Here is a 24,591-nt window from a genome sequence, read left to right on the forward strand (position 1 = left end):
ATTCTGGTATTCCACGTTGAGCAGGCACTTCATTCCAAGCTTCCCACAGACTGCCTGGGAGATCAACAGCAGCAGAAGCAGAAGCAGAAGCTCCATAATTCATAGGGCTGAATCAATCTCCTTCCTGTTTCTATATAAGAACAAGAAGAAGAGTTAAAAGAATTCAATGCACTCTCATAAGAGGGAAAGGCCAGGGGCTTTCCTGATTCAGAAGAAGACAACTGAGCTTCACCTAGACAGGAGAGAAAATCCATTCAAGAGCACAGCTCTTGCTTGTCTCAAAACCTGTGCCACGCAGAGCATGACCTGAGGCATTTATCTTTTTCTGATGCAAGAGCTCTCCCATCTTGCTTCCATCTGATGTTTACATCAAAGGTAGTCACTGGAGAAGTTAGCAGAAGAGGTCTCAAAGATGACAGCAATGAGAATTGCAGTGAGAATCAAATTCTGTGATGGGGTATTTAGAACTTCTTTGGGGTTTAATGTCTGGAAGGACAACTGTAGAAAAGGATATTAGTGAAAAAATAAGATACAACCTTTGGCCAGTGTTCTATACTAAATTATTTTCCTGTCGGGACATGTCCAGAAAGCGATGCTGGATGAAGAATTCATTACCCAAACTAGGTGACATCATCAAGGCATTGATGATGGTACCTAGTTTTGGAATGGGATAACTCGCCACAGCTAACTCGCCATGGTCAACTTGCCATGGTCAATTCACCATGGCCAATTCACCATTGCCAACTTGCCATGCCCAACTCACTATGGGACAACTCATCATGGCCAGCTTGCCATGGGACAACTCGTTGTGAGACAATACAACAATTCAATGTAATCACTTAAACTAATTTTTAAAATTGTTTTAATTTTTTTTTTCATTCAGATTTCATGTTGTCCCTCCTTTGGCATCTTTTTTTTAATGATTCTATTCCACTAGAATTGCTAGAATTGGGTATGTCTAGTTTAACGAAGAGAAGGACAAGGGGGGACATGATAGCAGTATTCCAATATCTCAGGGGCTGCCACAAAGAAGAGGGAGTCAAGCTATTCTCTAAAGCACCAGAAGGCAGGACAAGAAGCAACGGATGGAAACTAATCAAGGAGAGAAGCAACCTAGAACTAAGGAGAAACTTCCTGACAGTGAGAACAATTAACCAGTGGAACAGCCTGCCTCCAGAAGCAGTAAATGCTCCAACACTGGAAGTTTTTAAGAAGAGACTGGACAGCCATTTGTCCGAAATGGTCTAGGGTTTCCTGCCTGAGCAGGGGGTTGGACTAGATGACCTCCAAGGTCCCTTCCAACTTTACTACTATTACTACTATTACTACTATTTCAATAATAATAATAATAATAATAATAATAATAATAATAATAATATAATAATAAAGTTGGAAGGGACCTTGGAGGTCATCTAGTCCAACCCCCTGCTCAGGCAGGAAACCCTATACCATTTCAGACAAATGGCTGTCCACTCTCTTCTTTTTTTTTTTTTATTGAAAATTTTTTACATTTTACAAAAACAAATCCCCTTCCCATACCCCCCCCAACCCTACCTCACCCCCCCCTTCCCAACCTCCCAAACCCTCCCCTGGACTTCCCAGAGCTGAGTACAGGCTTAATTAAAAAAAAAAACTTAAAACACTTTTAAAACCTAAACAAATTTAAATACAATCATCATTCTATATAAAATCCCTCCAAAAACACAAATTTAAACATTACTTTCTTTGAATATCTATATCTATAGTGTAAAATCTAATTTCTCCCTCTTTCTTTATCCTAAAACGAAAAAATAAACATATAAACCTTTGTTATACCATTAAAACTAAATACTCTTTAAAAACTTAAAGTAAATACATATTTCCTTCAATCTTCATAATCTTCTCTCCTATCCAAAAAGAAAAAACTTAAAAAACCTATAAGTCCTAAACTGTCCAGTCTCTTCTTAAAAACATCCAGATGTGGATGTTTGATGGTATTACAGGTATTGTCGCAGGATGGAAGCAGTTCCTAGTAAGGCCGCCTTTTGCAATTGACTAATAGCGAATTTGTCAATGCCAATGGTGTTCAAGTGGTGCTCCAGTTGTTTTGGGATTGCACCCAAGGAGCCTATGACTATTGGTACTACCCTTGCTTGCTTTTGCCACAGTCTTTCTATTTCTATTTGTAGGTCTTTGTATTTTGTTATCTTCTCCAGTTCTTTCTCTTCTATTCTGCTGTCTCCAGGCACTGCCACGTCCACTATCCAGACTTTTTTGTCTTTCTTATCGACAATTGTTAAGTCTGGGGTGTTATGTTGCAGGTGCTTGTCTGTTTGAATTCTGAAGTCCCAGAGCAGTTTAATTTTATCATTTTCTATGACTTTCTCTATTTTATGATCCCACCAGTTTTTGCTTACAGGCAAATGATATTTTTTGCAGATCTTCCAATGCACCATTGTTGCTACTTTGTCATGCCGCTGCTTGTAATCAGTCTGTGCAATCTTCTTGCAACAGCTTACCAAGTGGTCCACTGTTTCTTCAGCTTCTTTGCATAGGCGGCACTTACTGTCTGTTGCTGTCTTCTCAATTTTGACTTTGTATGCATTTGTCCTTAAGGCTTGGTCTTGTGCAGCCAGAATTAGTCCCTCGGTCTCTTTCTTCAATTTTCCTGCTCTTAGCCATTGCCAGGTTTTATTATTATCTGCTTTCCCAGCTATTTTTTTCATGTATTGGCCATGTAGTGCTTTGTCTTCCCATGCCTCTATTCTGTTCTTCATTTGGTCTTTCTTGTAGGCCAGTTTGGTCTCTCCAGTAGTTAGTAAGCCTTCCTGATATACTAATTTCAGTGCATCTTCATCATTGTTCTTCAGATATTCTTCCAAAGCCATTTTTTCTTCTTCAACCATCTGATGTACTTGTAGCATTCCACGCCCACCTATTTGCCTTGGTAGATAAAGTCTATCAATGTCACTGCGTGGATGAAGGGCATGATTCATTGTCATTATTTTTCTGGTCTGCCTATCCATTGCTTTTAGTTCTGCTTGAGTCCAGTCCACTATTCCAGCTGTGTACCTAATGACTGGGATTGCCCAGGTGTTGATTGCCTTTATGGTATTTCCTCCATTGAGTTTGGACTTTAAGATCTTCTTCACTCTCTTGATGTATTCACCTCTAATCTTTTTCTTGACTTCAGTGTGCTTGATGTTGTCAGCTTGAAGGATACCCAAGTATTTGTAGTACTCTTCCTCATCCAGACTCTTAATGTTATTTTCGTGGGGCATCTTGATTCCTTCAGTTTTCACTATTTTTCCTTGTTTGATAGTAAGTGTGGCACATTTGTCCAAGCCAAACTCCATTACAATATCTTGGCTATATATACGGACAGTGTTGAGCAGCGATTCTATTTCAGATGATGTTTTTCCATACAGCTTCAGATCATCCATGTAAAGGAGGTGGGATAGTCTAGCAGATGTTTTTGATGTTTGATAGCCATGTCCTGAGTTATTCAGTATTGTTGACAGAGGAAACAGTGCAATAACAAATAGTAATGGTGATAATGAATCTCCTTGAAATATTCCTCTCTTGATATTAACCTCTCCCAGCCTCTCACCATTGATCTGCAACTGTGTCTTCCATTGTGCCATCGATCTTTGCACAAATTTTCTGATGTTTCTACTGACTCCTGTTATTTCTAGGCACTTTATTATCCAATCATGTGGCAGAGAGTCAAATGCCTTTTTGTAGTCAATCCATGCCACATTCAGGTTGGTCTTCCTTCTCTTGCAGTTTTCCAAGATCATTTTGTCTATTAGGAGTTGATCTTTTGTTCCTCTGCTATTGGGGCGGTTTCCTTTCTGCTCAGGTGGAAAGAGATTGTTTTCAACTAGATGCTGTTGTACTGCATCAGCTACCACACCAGTTAGTAATTTGAAAGTTGTTGGTAAGCAGGTAATTGGCCTGTAGTTACCTGGTGTTGCCCCTTTTGCTGGATTTTTCATTATTAGGTAGGTTTTCCCAGTTGTTAGCCACTTTTCAATTTCTCCTCCCTGTAGTATATTGTTGAACTGCTTGGCAATGAGTGGGTGTATAACAGTTAGATGTTTCAACCAAAACCCATGCAGTTCATCTTCACCTGGTGCTGACCAATTTTTGATTTTCTTTGCTCTTTTTTCTACCATTTTTGTTGTTATTACTAGTTCTTTCATTTCAACTTCTGTTTTATTTGCATCCACCTCTTTTAACCAAGCCGCATCCTTGTTGTATTTCTTTGGGTTATCCCATATCTGCTTCCAGAACTGCACTGTTTCTTCCTTGTCAGGTACTGACTGATTCCTTGCAGTTTCTCCATTGATGGATTGGTAGAAACGTTTCTGATTGGATTGAAATTGGAGGTTCTGCCTATAGTTTGCAATTCGAGCTTCATATCTACTGATTTTCCTGGCTATAGCTGTTATTTGTTGCTTTATTATTTCCAGTGCTTCCTTGATCTTCCTTGTTTCTAAGTGGTATTTCTTGATTAGGTATTCTTTGGTCTTCTTGTTCTTCAGCTTCTTTTCTTTCATCTGTTCTAGCTTGCTTGCATGTGATCTTAACTTGCTGATCTTATTTTCTAGTCTAACCTTCCATTTTTCTGGTGCACTGTTTGTTTGTTTTTCTTCTTTGTTGATTTTGCATCCCAGGTATTCAGTTATAACTGCAGCTGTGCTGTACATTAGTTGGTTTGTTTCTTGCAGTGAATTGGTGCTTATACTTGCTATTGCAGTATTTGCATCTTTTAATGCTTGTGCTAGCTGTTTCTTTGAAACAAGCTTCAATGCAGGCAGCCTTATTCTGTTGTTTTTGTGCTGTTCTAGATGCTCAGTTATTCTTTGTTTCAATTCTTTTATTTCTTTAGTTAGAGGGTTTTGTTCTTCCTGAGGAAGAGGTGCCTGGTTTCCAAATGAGAACAGTTGTATATCTCTACTGGATTCTTTCACTGCCAACTCCCCCTGGTTTGCCTCTACATTCTGAATTACTTCTTGTAAGGCTTTGATTTCTTTGCCCTGGGTAAACCTTTGCAGTTCGTCCAATTCTGTTTCTGTAAATACTTTATTTCGTGTTATAAATCGGCGTTGATCTGCTAGTCTCTGTTCTGTTATTTCTGATTCTGGATGTTGTTCTTTCCAGAACTGGTGCATTCGTTTTAGATATCCTCGTCTTGTTGGACTTGATCTGTAGTAATTATTATTATTATTATTATTATTATTATTATTATTATTATTATTATTATTATTATTGGAATAATGCAATATGACAGGATGCTCTTGATCGTCCCTCTCTAGAAAGTGATAAGGACAAGGGAAGGAAGATCATTCGATTGAAAGCAATAGAATGAAATTTAGAAAAGAGACAGGTGTAAAGATCTCAGTTTAAGAGAATATAAAGAATATGCCCAGGTAAAGGATGAGGGATATCTCATTTGATAACAATATTTGTGAAAAGTATCTCAAGTAATATTGGGTTGCAAACCAAATGCTCACAACCACTGAGTGGAAAGAACTGGGCAAGACAGCAAGACATCAAAAATAGAAGCAAAAACCACTGGAAAAGCAGAAAGGGGTTGAGATGGTTCCTCTTGCTCTCTCTCAGAAGGAACTATGTTTGGTGGATCCTTGTTGGAACCCCATACCTTCCATGGCTGCAACCTTGGAGTCCCCAAAATTCTCTTTGCCCTCCTTCTTTCTCCTTCTGGTTCTGGAGGAATATGCAGCATTCAAGGCATGGGCCAGAGTCTTAACTATACTGTAAACATGGTGGTCATTTGAAAACATGTCCCTGCCTTTTTCCTGCTGGGTCTCCAGTGATGCTTTCTGTGTGAATCTTCTCCAGCCTTTGACAGAAAAGATGTGCTTTGAGAAAGAACATTTAAAGATTTTATATTTAAAATGACGTTCCACATAGAGATTTGATTCAACGGCATCATCCTTTGGCCTTTTTTTATCCTGAATAGCAAATTTCCAAATACTATGGACATATTTCATAAATGTCCGACTCAGCATTGAAAATGGAGCCACATTTGTGGCAATCCAGACTTTCCCTTCAATGGGTTCTACCAAAGCTTCAAACATTGCATGGACACGGATAACTCCATTCATGAGGTTATTCTATAAAGTAAACAAAGACATTGACTTCTCTCCACTTGGAAAAGGGTTCTCGGGGGGGGGGGGTATTTCATTTCTACTCACTGAGAATCGGTGTGATATAACAACACAAATTCCATTCCTGACAAACTCAGGAGTCAAAGTCCTGATGAAATTCTCTCCATTGTCTATGTCAAAAGCAAAGAGACCAATCAAATTCCATCTGAAATAAAGGAGCAGTTGGACAATTCCTGGATACTGGATTCCTTCTTTGGGGGCCATCTGGTGAGAAAAGGGGAAATTACTTTTATCACTCAGATCTTCTGAAATAAGTTTATAGCTGATCTGAGAAAAAAAAGGAAGAACATACGTAGTCAGATCAAGATGAGAATGTTAGGGTTTTATTCATGCTATTAACATCTTTGGGTAGAAAATTAACTAGTTTGTAACTAGTTTGTGGATAATATACACCCAGAAACATACAGCATACTGCATTTAATCCTCCAGGGAAAGATTGAAGGCAAACAATGTCCAGGCAGAAGAAGAACATTGTGGCTTCAAAATCTAAGGGACTAGTTTGGACAAAACTCAGTGGCACTTTTTCGTGCGGCTGCTGTTAAAAACAGGATCGCCAACATGATCGCCAATGTGTGATAATGGATATGGCACAAGAAGAAGAAGAAGTGGCTAATATGTTTGCTAATATTTTAATATCTGATTAATGCTAGTGCTCATGAGGAGTCTATAATACCTAATTGGTGTTAACCAACTTGTGTTAATCAGTTATGGTTTAGGCCATAATAGCTGTAGATAAGACAATTTATTGGCATTCTTTTCAGGAATCAGGGATTGAAAATATTATTTTGGCTAGCATGGACAAGGAATCAAAGATAAGAAAGGTTGCTTCAGAGTTAAGCATATAAACTAATCATGGTTGTAACCTACAAGTTTACCTAGGAGCCTGTAATCTAAATTAATGCCATCTCCTATCACAGGTTTACTGTATTTTGCAGCACACGGGTTTGAGGGATTGACAAACAAATGAAAATCCAATAATCCTGCAAACCCTCTTTTTGCAGGCCAAAACCAAAATACAAACAAGAAGATCCTTTGGACACAGAGTCTCTCCTGGCCCTTTTTGCTTCCTGCAATTTCACAACTGTGAACACCACAGAGAACAAAACTGGAACTATCCTTACCCACACACCCTACCCACTCGTTATTGTGTCAAATAAAGAAACACAGACAAACCTGTGGGATTTTGTAGGTGTTTCCCATGGTTGACATTTGGAAAGTGATGTCATTTGTAGCTCCATCAAGAAGTGCTAAGAGGTTGTCCTTCCTTCCGCAACTGTAGTTAGGATAGTAGATAGTAGATAGTATCTCCAGTAGATAGGATGTTCAGCAAGGCATCTAAAGTGCCAAAGAGGTTCCTATAGTTGTAGTGGATGTTGTAGCCAAGTGTGAGATTGTGCAATAGCTGGGGGTTTTTGTTGACCACTTCAGTGGCAAATATGAACTGTAGGATTCTTGGCAGATCTTCATATACAGTACTGCAAAAATGTTCATGTTATCAACATAACCCTCAACAGCCACAAAAACTATTATTAAGCTAATACTTATCCAAATACAGAGAAGAAGGATAATCATCTATCACCATTTCATTTTTATGAGTGTTGAGAACATGGGTCAGAGATAGTCTTCCCCCAGGATTAACAGTCACCAATATATATTTGTAGTAAAGGTAGACCTTGACTTACAACAATTCATTTAGTGACCATTTAAAGTTACAACGACACTGAAAAAGTGACTTATGACCATTTTTCACACTTATGACTATTGCAGCATCCCCATGGCCATGTGATTTACTTTTGGATGCTTGACAACTGGTTCATATTTATGATGGTCACAGTGTCCCGGGATCATGTGATCCCCTTTTTCAACCTTCTGACAAGCAAAGTCAATGGGGAAGCCAGATCCATTTAACGATCGTGAGAATAGAATAGAATAGAATAGAATGGAATGGAATGGAATGGAATGGAATGGAATGGAATGGAACGGAATGGAACAGAATGGAACGGAACGGAACGGAATGGAACAGAATAACAGAGTTGGAAGGGATCTTGTAGGTCATCAAGTCCAACCACCTGCCCAAGCAGGAGACCCTACACAATTTCTGACAGATGGCAGTCCAGTCTCTTCTTGAAAGCTTCCAGTGATGGAGCACCCACAACTTCTGAAGGCAACTTCTGTTCCATTGGTTGATTGTTCTCACTGTCTGAAAATTTCTCCTTATTTCTAGGTTGAATCTCTCCTTGATCAGTTTCCATCCGTTATTCCTTGTCTGGGCTTCAGGTGCTTTGGAAAATAGGTTACTAACTTAACAACTGCAGTGATTCACTTAACAAATTGGCAAGAAAAATCATAAAATGGGACAAAACTCACTTAGCAAATTTCTCACTTAGCAACATAAATTTTGGGCTCAATTGTGAATTGTAAATTGAGGACAACCTGTAGCTCTGATTTTCATTTGTCCAATAACCAGGATTCAAAAAATTACTCAATTATTAAAATAGAACCACCATGAAAGCAAGAACATGGGTGAATAAGTGGGCCAGCAAAGCAATTCTAAAAAATAAATATCTTGTATTTCTATAAGGAGTAGGCATTTAATACGGGGTGGGCAGAGGCAAATACAATCCTTTCTGTAACTATATGAATCAAAAATTAGTATTCAAGGGGTAAATTCAGGATGGGAAGAGGAGGAGAAGATCTTCTGGACTCCCGTGTCTCCCTTTCTTGGGCTTTTTAAGGGTTTCTTAAGCCCCATCCTTGCATATGATATTCTCACAGAAGATCAGACTAAAGGGAAAAGTTACCCGATTCTGTAATAGCTTTATTCCCTATGCCATCCATCTGGTAAGATTCATTTTTCTCACCATGCACATGTATACATAACCCAAACTAGACTGTTGTTTCTCTGTGTCATATAATATATGTGGGTATATGCATAATTCTGTATTTATTTACTTATTTTTGAGACAGTTGGAGATAGGCTGGGCGCAGTGGTTGACCAGGACATCTTTCGTGTCTTGCCGTGCTCTCAGCATACCACATCGCTTGCAGAAACTGCCTTCATGACCGTTGATAGATCTGGGAAGAGAGAGTGAAACTGACTATGCGCACTTCTCCCTCACTTAAATCCAATCCACGCGCAAGTCTTGACATCTTGACTTTCCCCATTTCCCTATTTCCCTAATTCTGACAATGTGGCAGAACATTCCGTGCTAACATCGGTCTTAGCAGCCACCTACGGACACATCGTTGATGGCCCATAATCCACAAGATGTCAAGGCCCTCAGCGAACTCGATGGACGAAGAACTGTACTTATTTTTGACATATTTATGTAGTGTATATCAGAGGTGGTGACCCTCTAAGTCAGCGGTTCTCAACCTGTGGGTTGGGACCCCATTAGGGGTCAAACGACCATTTCACGGGGGTCGCCAAACAACGCAGTCCGCCATTTTTTCCCCCTTTTCCTTAGCTGTGCTACTCCCTTTTATTCTATTGGCTTTTGAAAGCCAATAGAATAGACTCTCTTGAATAAAGTCTAATTCTATTGGCTTTCAAAAGCCAATAGGAATTGTCCAGGCTGTCTCTGCCCTGCTGAGCCCGCCAAAAGTCCCATTCTGCAAACGGTGCTGCACCAGTGAGTAGTCCTTGACTTACGACCAGTTGAGTAGTCCTCGACTTACGACCGGTTGGGGGTCGCGGCATTAAAAAGGTTGAGAACCACTGCTCTAAGTGCTGTATGCAACAAAATTTCATTTTAATGTATGCCGATCAGGATACATTCAAAGTGACAATAAAATTATTATTCTAGTCTTCTATTCTAAGTCCTGTAAATCAAAAGGATGTAAGAACTTACACATGTCCTGCAAGTTAGGAATAAGTGGAATAGGAAGAAAGAAAGAAGAACGGTAGAAATACAAATAGACGGAATGCAACTCCATCGTAGTACATGACTTACGGAGGAGAAGAAATGTAACGAGCCCCATTGAATTGTAATGGCTGAGCCAAAGATTTTGTTGCAGTGACAACCACGCTGATGATATGGTCTCCTTGCCTGTAATAGCTCCAGGCATGTCCTTTGTTCTGCTTCTTCAAAGTCAGGGGGCATTTGTTTCTGAGCCTCCCAGAGTTTTTCTGGGTCAGCCCAAGGAATATCATCATAAGCAAAAGCAGGAGGTCCATGCCCCTTTGGCTGAATCAGTCACTTCTCTGTATCTAAACAACAAGAAGTCAGAAGAATTGAAATCACTGTCACAAAATGGAAATGCCAGTGGCTTTCCTGATTCAGAGACACACCAAGCTTCACATGGACAGGAGAAAAAGATACATTCAACAGCATAACCTCTACTTCTCCTAAAGTTCATGCAAAACATTCAACATGACTAGAAGCCTTTATCCTTTTGTCTGCAAAATCGCTTCTGTATTGCTTCAGTCTGATGTTTACATCAAATGCAGCCACAGGAGAAGTTGCAGACATTTCAGAGACTAGGATGGTGATAATTACAGTTAGAACCAAATTCTCCTCTCGGGACTGGATCCTGAACTTCTACCAAGGTTCTGTGTGAGGAGGGGTAGGTGGAGAAAAGCAGGTTAGTGAAAAATTGCAGAGACATGCCTGAAGGCACTGTTCTATGGCAGTTGTCGTCCTTCCTGTCAAGACATGTCTAGAAAGTGATGCTAGAGGAAGTCTAATGCCCCTGGCAGCCCCTACCTGCCCCAGCAGCTCCATCTCTCGCTGATAACTCACCCCTGACCCACTGATAATTCACATCCTCCAATGACTCTGACCAGTAGCAACCTCCCCATTACAAGACCCATCACAAACCTCTCTCTGATGATTCATCACAAGACCCTCACTCAACACACCCACATCTGAAGCCCTTATAAATAGAAGAGCACTGACACAGACATCTAAAAGCCGCTGAAGATGTTACCTAGCCTGGTAATGAAATGTTCAGAAACCAACCCACAAGTTTGGAGAATGAAAGTTCACCCTCAGCTCCATCTTTTGCGAGCATGAGGAAAAAAAGAGATGTGTTTTTCAGCCCGCAGAAGAAAACAAAAATGTGACATGCATTGGCCTTCCTTTTTACAACAATCCAAGAAAGGAATAAAATCTGAAGGATTGGAGAAGGAGGAGTGGATGATGGGACACAAAGGGAGCATCTCAGCCCGGTGCAGGGGCAGGAATGCTTCCTTATTTGGAAATGAGACTTTTGGAAGCACCTGCTTTCCACACATCCAACACCGGGCCTGCTTTTTGCTCATGAAAATGGCCAATTGGCCCCATATAAGTATCAGGAGGGTTCAGATTGATGGACAGAATGAGATGGAACAACAGTGAAGGACGATTCCCCTCAGGAGTTTTTCCCATCTTTTTTGAAGCTATTTCCCTCAGCAAAAGCCGAGCCAGGGATGTTCTGCCTAGCAACAGGTAGGCAGTTCTTGACAAGGGAATCCATCCTATTATGGCTGTTGTTGTTGTTGTTGTTGTCATCGTCGTTGTTGTTATTATTATTATTATTATTATTATTATTATTATTATTACTACTACTACTACTACCACTGTTGTTTTCTTGTAATTGTTATAGTTATAATTGTTATTGTTATTGCTATTATTATTGCTATTATTGCTATTATTATTGCTACTACTATTATTGCTTATTATTGTTATAGTTGTTATTGTTATTGTTATTATTACTGTTATTATAGTTGTCATAGTTATTGTTATAGTAATTTTTATTGCTATTATTATGCTATTACTATTATTATAGGTTGCTATTGTTATGTTATTGTTGTTATAGTTGTTATTGGTATTGGTATTATTGCTATTATTACTGCTATTATTATCACTACTATTACTATTACCAATATTATTGTTGTTGTTATTGTTATAGTCATTCTTACCATTATTGCTATTATTGCTGCTGCTGCTGTTGTTATTATTATTGTTATACCAAGGGCTGTGAATGGGGAGGGCAGGAAGCCATTTGAGTAGCCCCCTGTGGGGGCTTCCTTCAGAAGATTTCCACCCGCATCTTGGGCTTGCTTGCCCTCTCCATGTTCTACAAGAGCTGGTTCCTCAGGTAGGACCAAGCAAATTCTTCTATGATAAAATGCACAAAATTGATCTATATGGTGTGTGTGTGTGTGTGTGTGTGTGTGTAACTTTTTTATTCAGCTCTTCCCTCTGCTTAGAAATTCTCCAAGGAGATTGAACTTTTTGAATCCCCCCCCAATTCCCTGTCATATGATCCTAAAATCCCCCTTCAAATGGTCCTAAGACACCCTTTGTGTCGTGCAGTATATAGAGAACAGTGATGGTGAACCTTTTAGAGACCGAGTGCCTAAACTGCAACCCAAAACCCACTTATGCATCGTCGGGTGCCGGTGGGTGTGGCCCATTGGCTGGCTGTGGCCCATTGGCTGGCTGTGGCCCATTGGGTGGGCATGGCTGTGGTGGTAATGGCAGACTGGGTGGGACTAAAAAGTTCAATCAATCAATTCCAACTTTGCAAGATCTTTTTTTTTCCCATGAGAAGTTGAAATTGACTAATTGATTGAACCTTTTTTTTTTGTACATGGTGGCAGAGGCCTAAAGCGAAAAGGTTTTATAAAACCCAGCTGAAGGCCTAGGGCTGGGGCGATGGCATGCGTGCCCACAGAGAGGGCTCTGCGTGCCGCCTTTGGCACCCGTGCCATAGGTTCACCACCACTAATATAGAATATGCTGGAAAGAGAATGGAAATTTGTGTCTCAGAATCTGGTCAACTGTGGAGGCCAAAATCATTTCTTAGCCTCAATGACTTCTCAGCAACAGGGAATATATCTGGATTTACTAACAGTGTTTCCAGACTGCTTGAATTTCAATGGACTCTAGATGGGGAAAGCACAAGCAAACCAAAAAAAAAGGCAAACACAATGTAAACTATATTCATTTTATTAATTTTATTTTCCTTGATCACTTTCATTTAGTTTTACTTATCAGAAAAAAGTTGTTCAGATGTAATCATGCTTGTTTGTGTTTTTGTGTGATGGTATCCCGAAGCTGTAAGGTAGAAATTATTGAACTGTAAATAAATGACAAGGAAAATGTTAAGCAAAAATAAGCATAATTCTTGGGAATGAGAAACCAAAACCAAAAAAACTTTGTAATATAGAGTGATACATTTTGAGCTCTAATTTTGTAAAAAAATAATAATAATAATTTGGAAGGGAATTGTTCAGTCTCTATTTTGTTTTTATCACCATCCCAAAAATCTAAAGATGGCAGGTTGAGTTTTTCAAAATGGAAAACAAAAAATAAATTTGTTTTGTCGTGAGGAATCCTAAATTATTATCTTAAAATGCAAAAAAAAAAAGGCAACCCCTACCTTCTTACTTTATTCTTAATATAAGCTGCTCCTTTGTGTTGAGATCTGGCCTCAGGATAACAATGTAGCACTTGGGGATGAAGATGCAGCCCAGCAGACCAGCACTGGAGGCCAAAATGGAGAAAACCTGCACGGCCACCATGATTTTCCCCTTAATGCTTAGGTAGACGGGCACAAAGGAGATCCAGACAGTGCAGAAGACCAGCATGCTGAAAGTGATCAACTTGGCTTCATTGAAGGCTCCAGGGAGTTTCCTGGCCAGGAAAGCCACCATGAAACTAATGACAGCCAGGAAGCCCATGTAGCCCAGGGCTCCATAAAACATGACAACAGACCCTTCATTGCATTGCAAGATAATCTCTCCAAACTGGGAGTGGAAGTCAGAGTCAGGAAAGGGGGGAGAGACTCCTAACCAGATAGAGCAAATGAGAATTTGAATCCCAGAGCAAGAAAGAACAAGGGAGTTGGCCAGAGACTTCCCCAGCCACCTCTTCATGGTGTTGCCTGGCTTTGTGGCCAGGAAGGCCAACACTACTGTGATTGTCTTGGCTAAGACTGAGGAAACAGCAGTTGAGAAGACAATGCTGAAAAAAGTTTGACGGAGAAGACAAGTGACTTTACTTGGCTGGCCAATGTAGAGGAAGGAGGTCAGGAAGGAGAACAATAAGGACATGAGGAGGATGAAAGAGAGGTCCCGGTTGTTGGCCTTGATTAGTGGAGTTTCCAAGTGTTTTATAAAGGTTGCTAACACAAGCACTGTGGCTAAAGACAAGATCAGGGCAAATGAAACCAGTATATTCCCCAGAGGTCCTCCGTAGGATAGGAAAATTATGATCTTGGGGATGCACTGATCTTGTTTCTCATTTGGATGCTGATCCTCTGGACATCTGGTGCATTTTTTTGCATCTGCAAATAAGAGATATGAAAGAAACATCATTATCCACCTCCAACAGCCTTTTCTCCTTCTGTCTACCTTGTCCAACTTTATCATCTCTTCCCTGAATGCATCATCTGAGATCGGACAATTCCATCTATTTTTGGTTGCTGTTTTTTATATTGTTGGAAGTCAGCACCCACCCACTCTCCTAGAGAAGGAAATATTGGGGGGGGTATTAAAAGGGATAGAATATTATATTTCCCCAAAGGAATATAAAATATCTTAGGCAAAGAGAGCCCCAAGTCTCCCTCCCCCAGGCAGAAACCAAGCAGGCCAGTTTTTAGAAATGCAGATGTGATCATCCTTTCAGAAAGACTGTAGCCAGGAAGCTTGGAGCTGATGGGATTAGAAAGACAAAGATTCCTAGAACCAATAACTCCTCACCTAAAAAATCCAATACCGCATATAGTCATCAGCCACAGCCCCAGAGAAGCAGAATATGACCTTTAGGACATAATAGGATTAACCCACACTATCAGAATACCAAAAAGGACAAACTCAAAAGCTCGGATCAAAAATCATGGCATAGGAAAAAGAAACAACTCCAAACACAAAAGCCCAAGAAGGTATAAAAACCCATCACTCCCAGCTACATGTGGTCAGCTTTCCCAGAGCCATGCTTCTGTCTGGCTCTGCTCTTCAATAAACTACAACCTTCTTTCTAAAGCAGTCTCCATTTTGTTTATTCCTGGCTTGGACTGAACCCTGATGAAGATTTTTCTTTCAACAATATTTTCCCAGCAATCAATTTCATTCACATCTGCCTTTGCCTGAGAGTCTTACATATTTTAAAATATTCTTTTTCTTGTGACTATGCAGGATTTTTCTCTTAATATGTCTTTTTTAACTTGTAAACAAGTGGCTAAAGCAACGTCAGTATGGAATTTTGAAAAATAAATCCTCTTTCATATAAAGGTCCTCATTTCTCATCAGAAAAAACTTCGCAGAGATGGTCAAAGGAAAAAGGGCCTGGTTGAATTGCATCATCTTTCTCCCAGATGATTTTTACAACTCACTTCACAAAACTCATTTTCAAGGCAAGGAAACTGAAAAAAAGAAGGACCCCAACTGAGAAATAAGAATCTCTAACTATTCCCACTGGGGAATTTTAGAGCCACCAACCTTCCTGAGTGGAGATGGTCTCTTCTGCACAAGACACACAGTCGTAGCAGCAAGGGGGCTTCCCTTCCCGAGGCACCTTGACAAATCCTGGATGGCAACTCTCCACACACTTAGATTCAGGGAGGGACTAAACAAAAATAGAAGGAACATCAAAGATTATATATAGGAAATGTATGGAGTTTGTCCTTATAGCTTCTGCTGATAGCTACTTGGTGGCTGTCTAAGATGACCTGGTCTTGTTGAACATAGATGGGTTTCGGCACCATCTGTGGGGCCTCTGGGAAGAATTGGAGAGATGAAAATATGGTTCCCGGGGCAAAAAGGTCTGAAACATTTGTAAATCAGAGCAAGAATAGTTTTCTTTATACAAATATTTTATTAATTTTCTATTTTTACAAACAAGTGCTTAATAGACAATGTGTTGAATGGGTCCATTAGTAATTCTGTGGTACATATAAGCTTCTTCAAACTAAATCCAATATTACACCATCCAATACATCCTCTCTTCTTCCAGTAATAAACATTTTTCCACATTAAGCAAATAAATTCTTATTGTTATTAGTAGATATACAGTTGAATATCAGCATTTATTACAGTTTTCTAATAGTATCAATGATATCAGTTTAAAATATCTTTTCTAACCAAAACATATCTTAATTGTATTTGCACTCAATATCCATTTAATCAGTCAGTATCCTATTTTCGCTTTTTTTTCAGTTTTATATTCCCATCCATATTCAAAATATCCTAATCATTTATAATTTGAAAACAAGTTATATTTGGGTAACCAAAAGCTTCCCTTATTCAAACTTCTTAGCATTTTCTTATTTCCCTTTTCATGCCAAAATATGATATTCTGATTACCAGTCTTATCTACCTAGTTCAGGGGTAGGCAACCTTGGCTCTTTTATGACTCGTGGACTTCAACTCCCAGATTTCCTGAGCCAGCATAAAAGAGCCAAGGTTGCCTACTCCTGACCTAGTTATAATAATATTTCTATTTCTAGCAATCCATTCTTAACTATATTCAAGCATCTAATTCAGTGGTTCTCAACCTTTCTAATGCCGCGACCCCATAATATAGTTCCCCATGTTGTGGTGACCCCCAACCACTTATACATCACCGGGTGCCAGGGGCATGGCCAAAGAAAAGGGGGGAAAAATGGCGGACAGCCTTGTTTGGCGACCCCCGTGAAATGGTCGTTCGACCCCAAATGGGGTCCCGACCCACAGGTTGAGAACCACTGATCTAATTGATAATGCAATATCCCCTCTAAGAGGTCAAAGCTTCTGTTTTCCATTGGTTAATTGTTCTACCTGTCAGGAAGTTTCTCCTTAGTTCTAGGTTGCTTCTCTACTTGATTAATTTCCATCCGTTGCTTCTTGTCCTGCCTTCAGGCACCTTGGAAAATAGCTCAACTTTCTCTTCTTTGTGGCAGCCCCTGAGATACTGGAACACTGCTATTGTGTCCCCTCTCGTACTTCTCTTCATTAAATTAGACATACCCAATTCCAGCAGCCTTTACTTATATGCTTTAGCCTCTAGTCCCCTAATCATCTTTGTTGCTCTTCTCTGCACAATTTCTAGAGTCTCAACATCTTTTTTATATTGTAGTGACCAAAATTGGATGCAGTATTCCAAGTGTGGCCTTACCAAGGCATTGTAAAGTGGTATTAATACTTTACATGATCTTGATTCTATCCCTCTGTTAACGCAGCCTAACACTGTGTTGACCTTTTTGGCAGCTGCAGCACACTGCTGGCTCATATTTACGGTATTGTCCACTAGGAATCCGAGGTCCCTCTCACAGTTACTACTCTTGAGCAAGGTACCCCCTATCCTATACCTGTACATTTGGTTTTTCTTGCCTAAATATAGAACCTTATTTTTTTCACCATTGAATTTCATTTTGTTGGATAGCCCCCAGTGTTCAAGTCTGTCCAGATCCTCCTGTATCTTAAGCCTGTCTTCTGGAGTGTTGGCTGTTCCTGCCAGCTTGGTATCATCTACACATTTGATGATTTTCCCATCTATTAATTAATTAACTTGCTCTGGCTGATGAAGCTGCTTGGAAGAGCAGCGAAATGTCTCAACTAACAAGAAAAATAAGTCCAGTTGCCATGGTCCAACCTTCAAACAACTGAGGAAGAAAGATTTTCTTTACCTGGTTGAGCCATTTGGGGGACATCATTGCATCCTGATCAATAGTAAGCATGGCTTCTCCTGATTGCTGTTTTGTTAAGCTTCCAAATTTTGACCGGACAACTGACATATTGGGAAACTGGAACCAGCTCATGATGTCAAGATCAGCAGCTAGCTCTCCATTTTCATCCAGATATAATCCATCCAAAGAGTTATTGTGAAGCTGGAAAACGTCTTGCAGGAAATGATGAAACTAAAATAAGAGCCAAAAGGGAAGGGGAAAAAAAGGACAGGAATTCTAATAGTACAATTATACACAGTTCTGCACTTCCACATCTGTGTTTACCCATAGAGCTTACCATTAGCAGGAATTTCTCTCTGTATCCTGGGTGCAATTATCTAGTCTATGCCTTCTCTAGATTATTTAGAATTGTTATTTGACATCTCAGCTGACCACAGCCAAGATAAGCAGTGGTCAGGATTTGTAAGATCATCTGGTTTTCATCATGGCATGTCAAAAATTGTGATGATAGTGGGAGATTTTCATTGCCTGGACATCTATTTTGGGGGGGGGGGGGATGGTCAAGCATGGCCTTTCCAGGAATTGCTCCATTAGCTTCTTGATCACTTTCTCCTTCAGAAAAAGGAACAAGAAGTTTGTTTAGTCTGACTTGGTAATAATCCATTGTTGTTGTTGTTGTTAATTGCGAAGTCGTGTCTGACCCATCATGACCCCATGGACAACATTCCTCCAGGTCTTCCTGTCCTCTACCATCTTCTGGAGTCCATTTAAGTTCACACCTACTGCTTCAGTGATTCCATCCAGCCATCTCATTCTCTGTCACCCCCTTCTTCTATTGCCCTCAATCTTTCCCAGCATTAGGCCCTTCTCCAGTGAGTCCTTCCTTCTCATTAGGTGGCCAAAGTATTTGAGTTTCAACTTCAGGGTCTGGCCTTCTAAAGAGGAGTCGGGGTTGATCTCTTCTAGGACTGACCGGTTTGACTCGCAGGAGTCTTCTCCAGCACCATAGAGAAGTTGAAAAAGGAGAGTCACAGAAACATTGGGGGAAAATGATCTTCTTATTTTAGGGTTCTTAATTTTATGTACTAACAGAAAAACATAGTAAACACTGACCTTGGAGTTCAATAGTAAACTCCATGGCTCTGGCAAGAAATGCTTATAAGAAAAAAAAACTCTTTATATTATAAAGCACAAGTCTGCATTAATAAAGTGAAAGACCTTTAGAATATTCATTGAATTCATTCCAAACATGAATGAATAGAATAGAACAACAGAGTTGGAAGGGACATTGGAGGTCCTCTAGTCCAACCCCCTGCTCAGGCAGGAAACCCTATACCATTTCAGATAAAAGTTTGTCCAAACTCTTTTTTAAAAACTTCCAGTGTTGGAGCATTCACAACTTCTGAAGGAAAGTTGTTCCACTGATTAATTGTTCTCACTGTCAGGAAATTCCTCCTTAGTTCTAGGTTGCTTCTCTCCTTGATTAGTTTCCATCCGTTGCTTCTTGTCCTGCCTTCAGGCGCTTTGGAGAATAGCTTGACCCCCTCTTTTCTGTGGCAACCTCTGAAATATTGGAACACTGCTATCATGTCCCCCATCGTCCTTCTCTTCATTAAACTATGCATACCCAATTCCAGCAACCGTTCTTTATATACTTTAGCCTCCAATCCCATAGCCATTCTCTATTCTATTCTATTCTATTCTATTCTATTCTATTCTATTCTGTTCTATTCTATTCTACTCTACTCTACTCTACTCTACTCATCTTCATTCTCTGCACTCTTTCTAGAGTCTCAACTTCTTTGTTTGAATGAATTCAATGTGAATGAATTCAAATTCATATCTTGGATCACAGAGTAAAGGAGTTCAGCTTAGAGCAAAGCTCCTTAAAGCTAAATTGCTAGGGGAGAGAAGCTGAAGATAGATGGTGTGATCATGTTAAAACCATAACATAAAAGGATCTTATTAAAAGAAAATCACAAAGCCAACAAAGCAAAGAATGGAGGAGGACAGAAGACACTAACTTTCTATATTAAAACTTTAATGAAGATCTGAAAAATAAAAGGAAATGGAAAATAAATAGTAGATGGAATGAGAGATGCTTTAATATGAATAAAGGGATACAGTTAGCCTTTATAGTCAGGAAAATTAAATCGTTGAATAAAATAATAAACTTCATAGATAAGTCTACAGTTAAAAGAAAACAGAAAAAAATGGCAAAAGTGGGGTTACGTCAAGGGAATACCTGCCATGACTGTAACTGCTGAAAAGGCAATTGGTCTTTTTCATCCTTGATTTTCCTCTTGGATCTGGATGAATATATGGCATTTAAGGCCCTGGCCACAGTCCAGATAGAGCGATGAATGATGTAGCTGTCCAGAGACAGGATTTCTTCAATCTTCTCTTGGGGCATTGCTTCTACATACTTATTCTCTGGGCATCTTGTCCAGCCTTTCATGGACAAGCCATGCTTAGAATATGAACAACTAAACATTTTGTTTATAAAGTCTATAGTTAAATAGTACATAGACTCAAAATCATCCCATTTGGCATTTCTGCCAGTCTGGATCGAAAAGGAAATGTAGCCATAGATGGCTGGAATAATCTGTTCATTATACTGCAACTCCAAAGTAAAATCCCACAAAGCTGTAGTGATCCAGACCTTTCCAGTTCTGGCTTTTATGTGGTTTTCAATTATATCTTGCATAATGATTATTCCCATTATGAAGGAATCAGATTCGGCAGAGTAAATAAAGACATTGACTTGTGTCCACTTGGAGAATTGAAAAGCATTTATCATTACATGATATGTAGTCACAGGGATGTTTTGGGATAAAACAATGCAAATGCCATTCCTGACAAGCAGAGGACTCAAAGTTCTCATGAACTTCTCTCCACCATCTGTGTCTGGTGCAATCAGACCGACCAATGTCCACCTGAAATGCTGGAGCAGTTTAATAATTGTGGGGTACTGAATGCCTTCTTTGGGGACCACTTGATAGAAAAAAGGGGAGTTGGACTTCTCATTCAGAGTCTCTGAAACAGAAATATAACTGATCTGAAAAAGAAAAGAAGGATAGGTTACACGTTGAGTCAAATCCAACTCAAAGCAGTTAGAGTGCAGTACTGCAGGCCACTTTAGCTGACTGTATTCAGCAGGTCAGCGGTTCAAATCTCACCGGCTCAAGGTTGACTCAGCCTTCCATCCTTCCGGGGTAGGTAAAATGAGAACCCAGATTGTTGGGGGCAATGTAAATATATATATACATTGCTTACTGGTGTACACCACTTAGAGAATGCTTGCACTTAAAGCGGTATATAAGTCTCATAAATAAATAAATAAATATGTTAGAAATCCTGGTCCTTATATGGTAGAAGAAGACACTTCAACATTTTGTCAAGGACTATGTTCATTTGACAGTTTTTCTGATTGGTATGTTCATAGGTTTTAGCCTGTTCTTCTTAGCCTTGAATATAAGATGTTTCTTTTATAAATAAATTCAGATTTACTAAATATTAGAGATCTGAATGTTTTGAGTATTTGGTCTCTTTGTGAATTTTAAACCAGCTCCAATTGCATTAGGCCAACGGTTACAATGATGAAAAGCTGCCCTTTATTTACACGGAAAAATCAAACTAGAAGTTGTGTCCCCCAACACATACACATACCTGTGGAATCTTATAAATGCCCAACATGTTTGAAATCTGCATGGAGATATCATCATTGGACCCATCCAAAACTACCAAGGGCCCATTATGGCTTCCACATCTGTAGTTTGGAATATTTACTACTCCGGTGGAAAGCATACTCAGCAAAGCATCCAAAGTCAGGATTGTGTTGAAATGGTTGTCATGGAGACTGTAACCCAGAGAGATGTTGTGTAGGAAATGGAGATCTTGGTTGATCCCTTGGATTGCAAAAGGAAAGGAGAGAATTTTCCAAGTCAGCAGGCTTCCCTTCCTGAAAATATATAAATTTCAAACCATCGTTAATGAAAATAATGTCATTTTTATATAACTCCACAATGGTTTCTGTTTAAATCTAAAATGAATTACCAGCCAGTGAATAAAAAGATGTCTGCATGTAGTAAATACTCAGCAATACTTTTTAATGTCATTATCACCATTATCCATTTCAGTGATTCTCAACCTTTCTAATGCCACGACCCCATAATACAGTTCCCCATGTTGTGGTGACCCCCAACCACTTATACATCACCGGGTGCCAGGGGCGTGGCCAAAGAAAAGGGGGAAAAATGGCGGACAGCCTTGTTTGGCGACCCCCGTGAAATGGTCGTTTGACCCCAAATGGGGTCCCGACCCACAGGTTGAGAACCACTGATCTATTTGAAATAGTTTTATAGATAGGAAATTTGAAGTTAAGTAAAATAATGAAAACAAGAACAAAAATTTAGATGCATTAGTGTGCATTACAAAATGGGAAAAAGCCTCCTTCGAATTTCACTGCAAAAGCATTCTTTAAAATCAGCGAAGGTGTGATGGTGTATCTAAAATTAATGCTTTGAATGCCGTTTTGTCACAGATATTTTTTATTAGGACTTCTAACCTCACCAGGATCCCTCTTGAATGTTGTGTTTTAAGCTGGGAAGATCCCTTTTTTGTTCAGCCCTGGAAATCTCCTTCAGTGATCCTTGTAATTGACCCAGGAATTCTAAGACCAAATTCAGATAAAACTCATTGGTGTTATCTACACATTGTTCAAGCAGGAAGTTTTAATATTTAAGCTTTACCATGTTTAATATTCCAAAACTTCCAAGGCAAGGTGAAAAAAAACCTACTGCAGCCAAGAAGGCTCCAACCACATTTTCACTACTCAGGTGACCCTGAGGACACAGGTAAACCTCCAGATGGCCTCAACGACTCTCTAAAAGAATGCAAATGACCAGCTGTCTGCAAGGAGTATAAATCCTTCCATTCCCTACCATTAAGTCAGAGCTGAAGAAGCTTCTTGGATGAGAAGCGAAACGTCTTCAAAGAAAAACAAGGAAGTCCAGTTGCCTCCTGAAAAAGCACCTTTGGGACTTTTACCAGTGTCCACCCATACTTCGCTGAGATACTTCTAGGGAAAGAAGTCACCTCCTCCTGTGCTGTGAAATAGCTCCTGTGTTTCCACAGCTATCCCAGCAGCTACACTCCTGCTCCCTTGAAATGTCCCTCCTTTGCTCCTAGTCTTGAAAACACGGCTCTCAGATATATAATAATAATAGTAGTAGTAGTAAAGTTGGAAGGGACCTTGGAGGTCATCTAGTCCAACCCCCTGCTCAGGCAGGAAACCCTACACCATTTCGGACAAGTGGCTGTCCAGTCTCTTCTTAAAAACTTCCAGTGTTGGAGCATTTAATGCTTCTGGAGGCAGGCTGTTCCACTGATTAATTGTTCTCACTGTCAGGAAGTTTCTCCTTAGTTCTAGGTTGCTTCTCTCCTTGATTAGTTTCCACCCGTTGCTTCTTGTCCTGCCTTCAGGTGCTTTGGAAAATAGCTTGATTACCTCTTCTTTATGGCAGCCCCTGAGATATTGGAATACTGCTATCATGTCCCCCCTTGTCCTTCTCTTCGTTAAACTAGACATACCCAATTCTAGCAACCGTTCCTTATATGTTTTAGCCTCCAGTCCCCTAATCATCTTTGTTGCTCTTCTCTGTACTCTTTCTAGAGTCTCAACATCTTTTTACATCGTGGTGACCAAAACTGGATGCAGTATTCCAAGTGTGGCCTTACCAAGGCATTGTAAGAGTGGTATTAATACTTCACGTGATCTTGATTCTATCCCTCTGTTAATGCAGCCTAGCACTGTGTTGGCCTTTTTGGCAGCTGCAGCACACGGCTGGCTCATATGTAGGTGATTGTCTACTAGGACTCCGAGGTCCCTCTCATAGTTACTATATATAGAGAGAAGCAGCTCTCCCATGTCTCCACCATTTTCTCTTTTCCAGCACAAAGGGAACACTTTCAAGCATTTTCTTTTCATATCAACACGTACCATTAAATAATGAATCATAATGAGGGGGGGGGGAGTGAAGACATGCTACCTCAGTTAAGACCCCTATGTCCAGATGTTTGAAAACAGTGAGCGTCCTCCACATTACGGAATGGAGAGATGACTTTACATTTGAGAAGATGCACTCCTGATGCAGAAGGTTGTGAATGGGCTGATATCTTTGCACTTGTACACCCCAAATGGGAAAATCAGATCTAAAGAGTAGTCCTGACACTGGACACAAGAGATATTGTTTTTACAGCTTTGCCTCCTAAACTGTTTAATTGTTTTGGTCACCACGATGTAAAAAAGATGCTGAGACTCTAGAAAGAGTACAGAGAAGAGCAACAAAGATGATTAGGGGACTGGAGGCTAAAACATATAAGGAACGGTTGCGAGAATTGGGTATGTCTAGTTTAACGAAGAGAAGGACAAGGGGGGACATGATAGCAGTATTCCAATATCTCAGGGGCTGCCATAAAGAAGAGGGAATTAAGCTATTTTCCAAAGCACCTGAAGGCAGGACAAGAAGCAACGGGTGGAAACTAATCAAGGAGAGAAGCAACCTAGAACTAAGGAGAAACTTCCTGACAGTGAGAACAATTAATCAGTGGAACAGCTTGCCTCCAGAAGCAGTAAATGCTCCAACACTGGAAGTTTTTAAGAAGAGACTGGACAGCCATTTGTCCGAAATGGTTTAGGGTTTCCTGCCCGAGCAGGGGGTTGGACTAGATGACCTCCAAGGTCCCTTCCAACTTTACTACTATTACTATTACTATATGTATTTTTTTTCCAAAATTTTATTTAAATTTTCAATACATATAA

The 24,591-nt window shown here is 39.8% G+C and overlaps 1 protein-coding gene across 1 annotated transcript; it reads right to left on the bottom strand.

The window, feature by feature from the left end:
• Nucleotides 1–13,172: 13,172 nt before the first annotated feature.
• Nucleotides 13,173–21,575, bottom strand: LOC120310165 (vomeronasal type-2 receptor 26-like). Its single transcript, XM_039348267.1, has 5 exons — nt 21,438–21,575; nt 17,769–17,999; nt 14,393–14,450; nt 13,545–14,099; nt 13,173–13,219 (listed from the first exon to the last, which is right to left on the bottom strand). The coding sequence occupies exons 1-4, from the start codon at nt 21,573–21,575 to the stop codon at nt 13,549–13,551; spliced, it is 978 nt and encodes a 325-aa protein (XP_039204201.1). The 3' UTR covers nt 13,173–13,219; nt 13,545–13,548.
• Nucleotides 21,576–24,591: the final 3,016 nt, after the last annotated feature.

This window comes from Crotalus tigris, unplaced genomic scaffold, assembly GCF_016545835.1.
Source record: "Crotalus tigris isolate CLP2741 ecotype Arizona unplaced genomic scaffold, ASM1654583v1 scf7180000018127.1262416, whole genome shotgun sequence".
NCBI classification, from domain to species: domain Eukaryota; kingdom Metazoa; phylum Chordata; class Lepidosauria; order Squamata; family Viperidae; genus Crotalus; species Crotalus tigris.

Bases quoted from the DNA above. Each gene is read 5' to 3' on its own strand.
- LOC120310165 (XM_039348267.1), bottom strand. From the start codon at position 21,575: ATGCTTTCCACCGGAGTAGTAAATATTCCAAACTACAGATGTGGAAGC. The intron at 18,000-21,437 runs GTATGTGTATGT...CTCTTATTTTAG, and splicing joins GCATTTATAAGATTCCACAG to TTTCATCATTTCCTGCAAGA. The intron at 14,100-14,392 runs GTGCATCCCCAA...CTGTTTCCTCAG, and splicing joins CCAAATGAGAAACAAGATCA to TCTTAGCCAAGACAATCACA.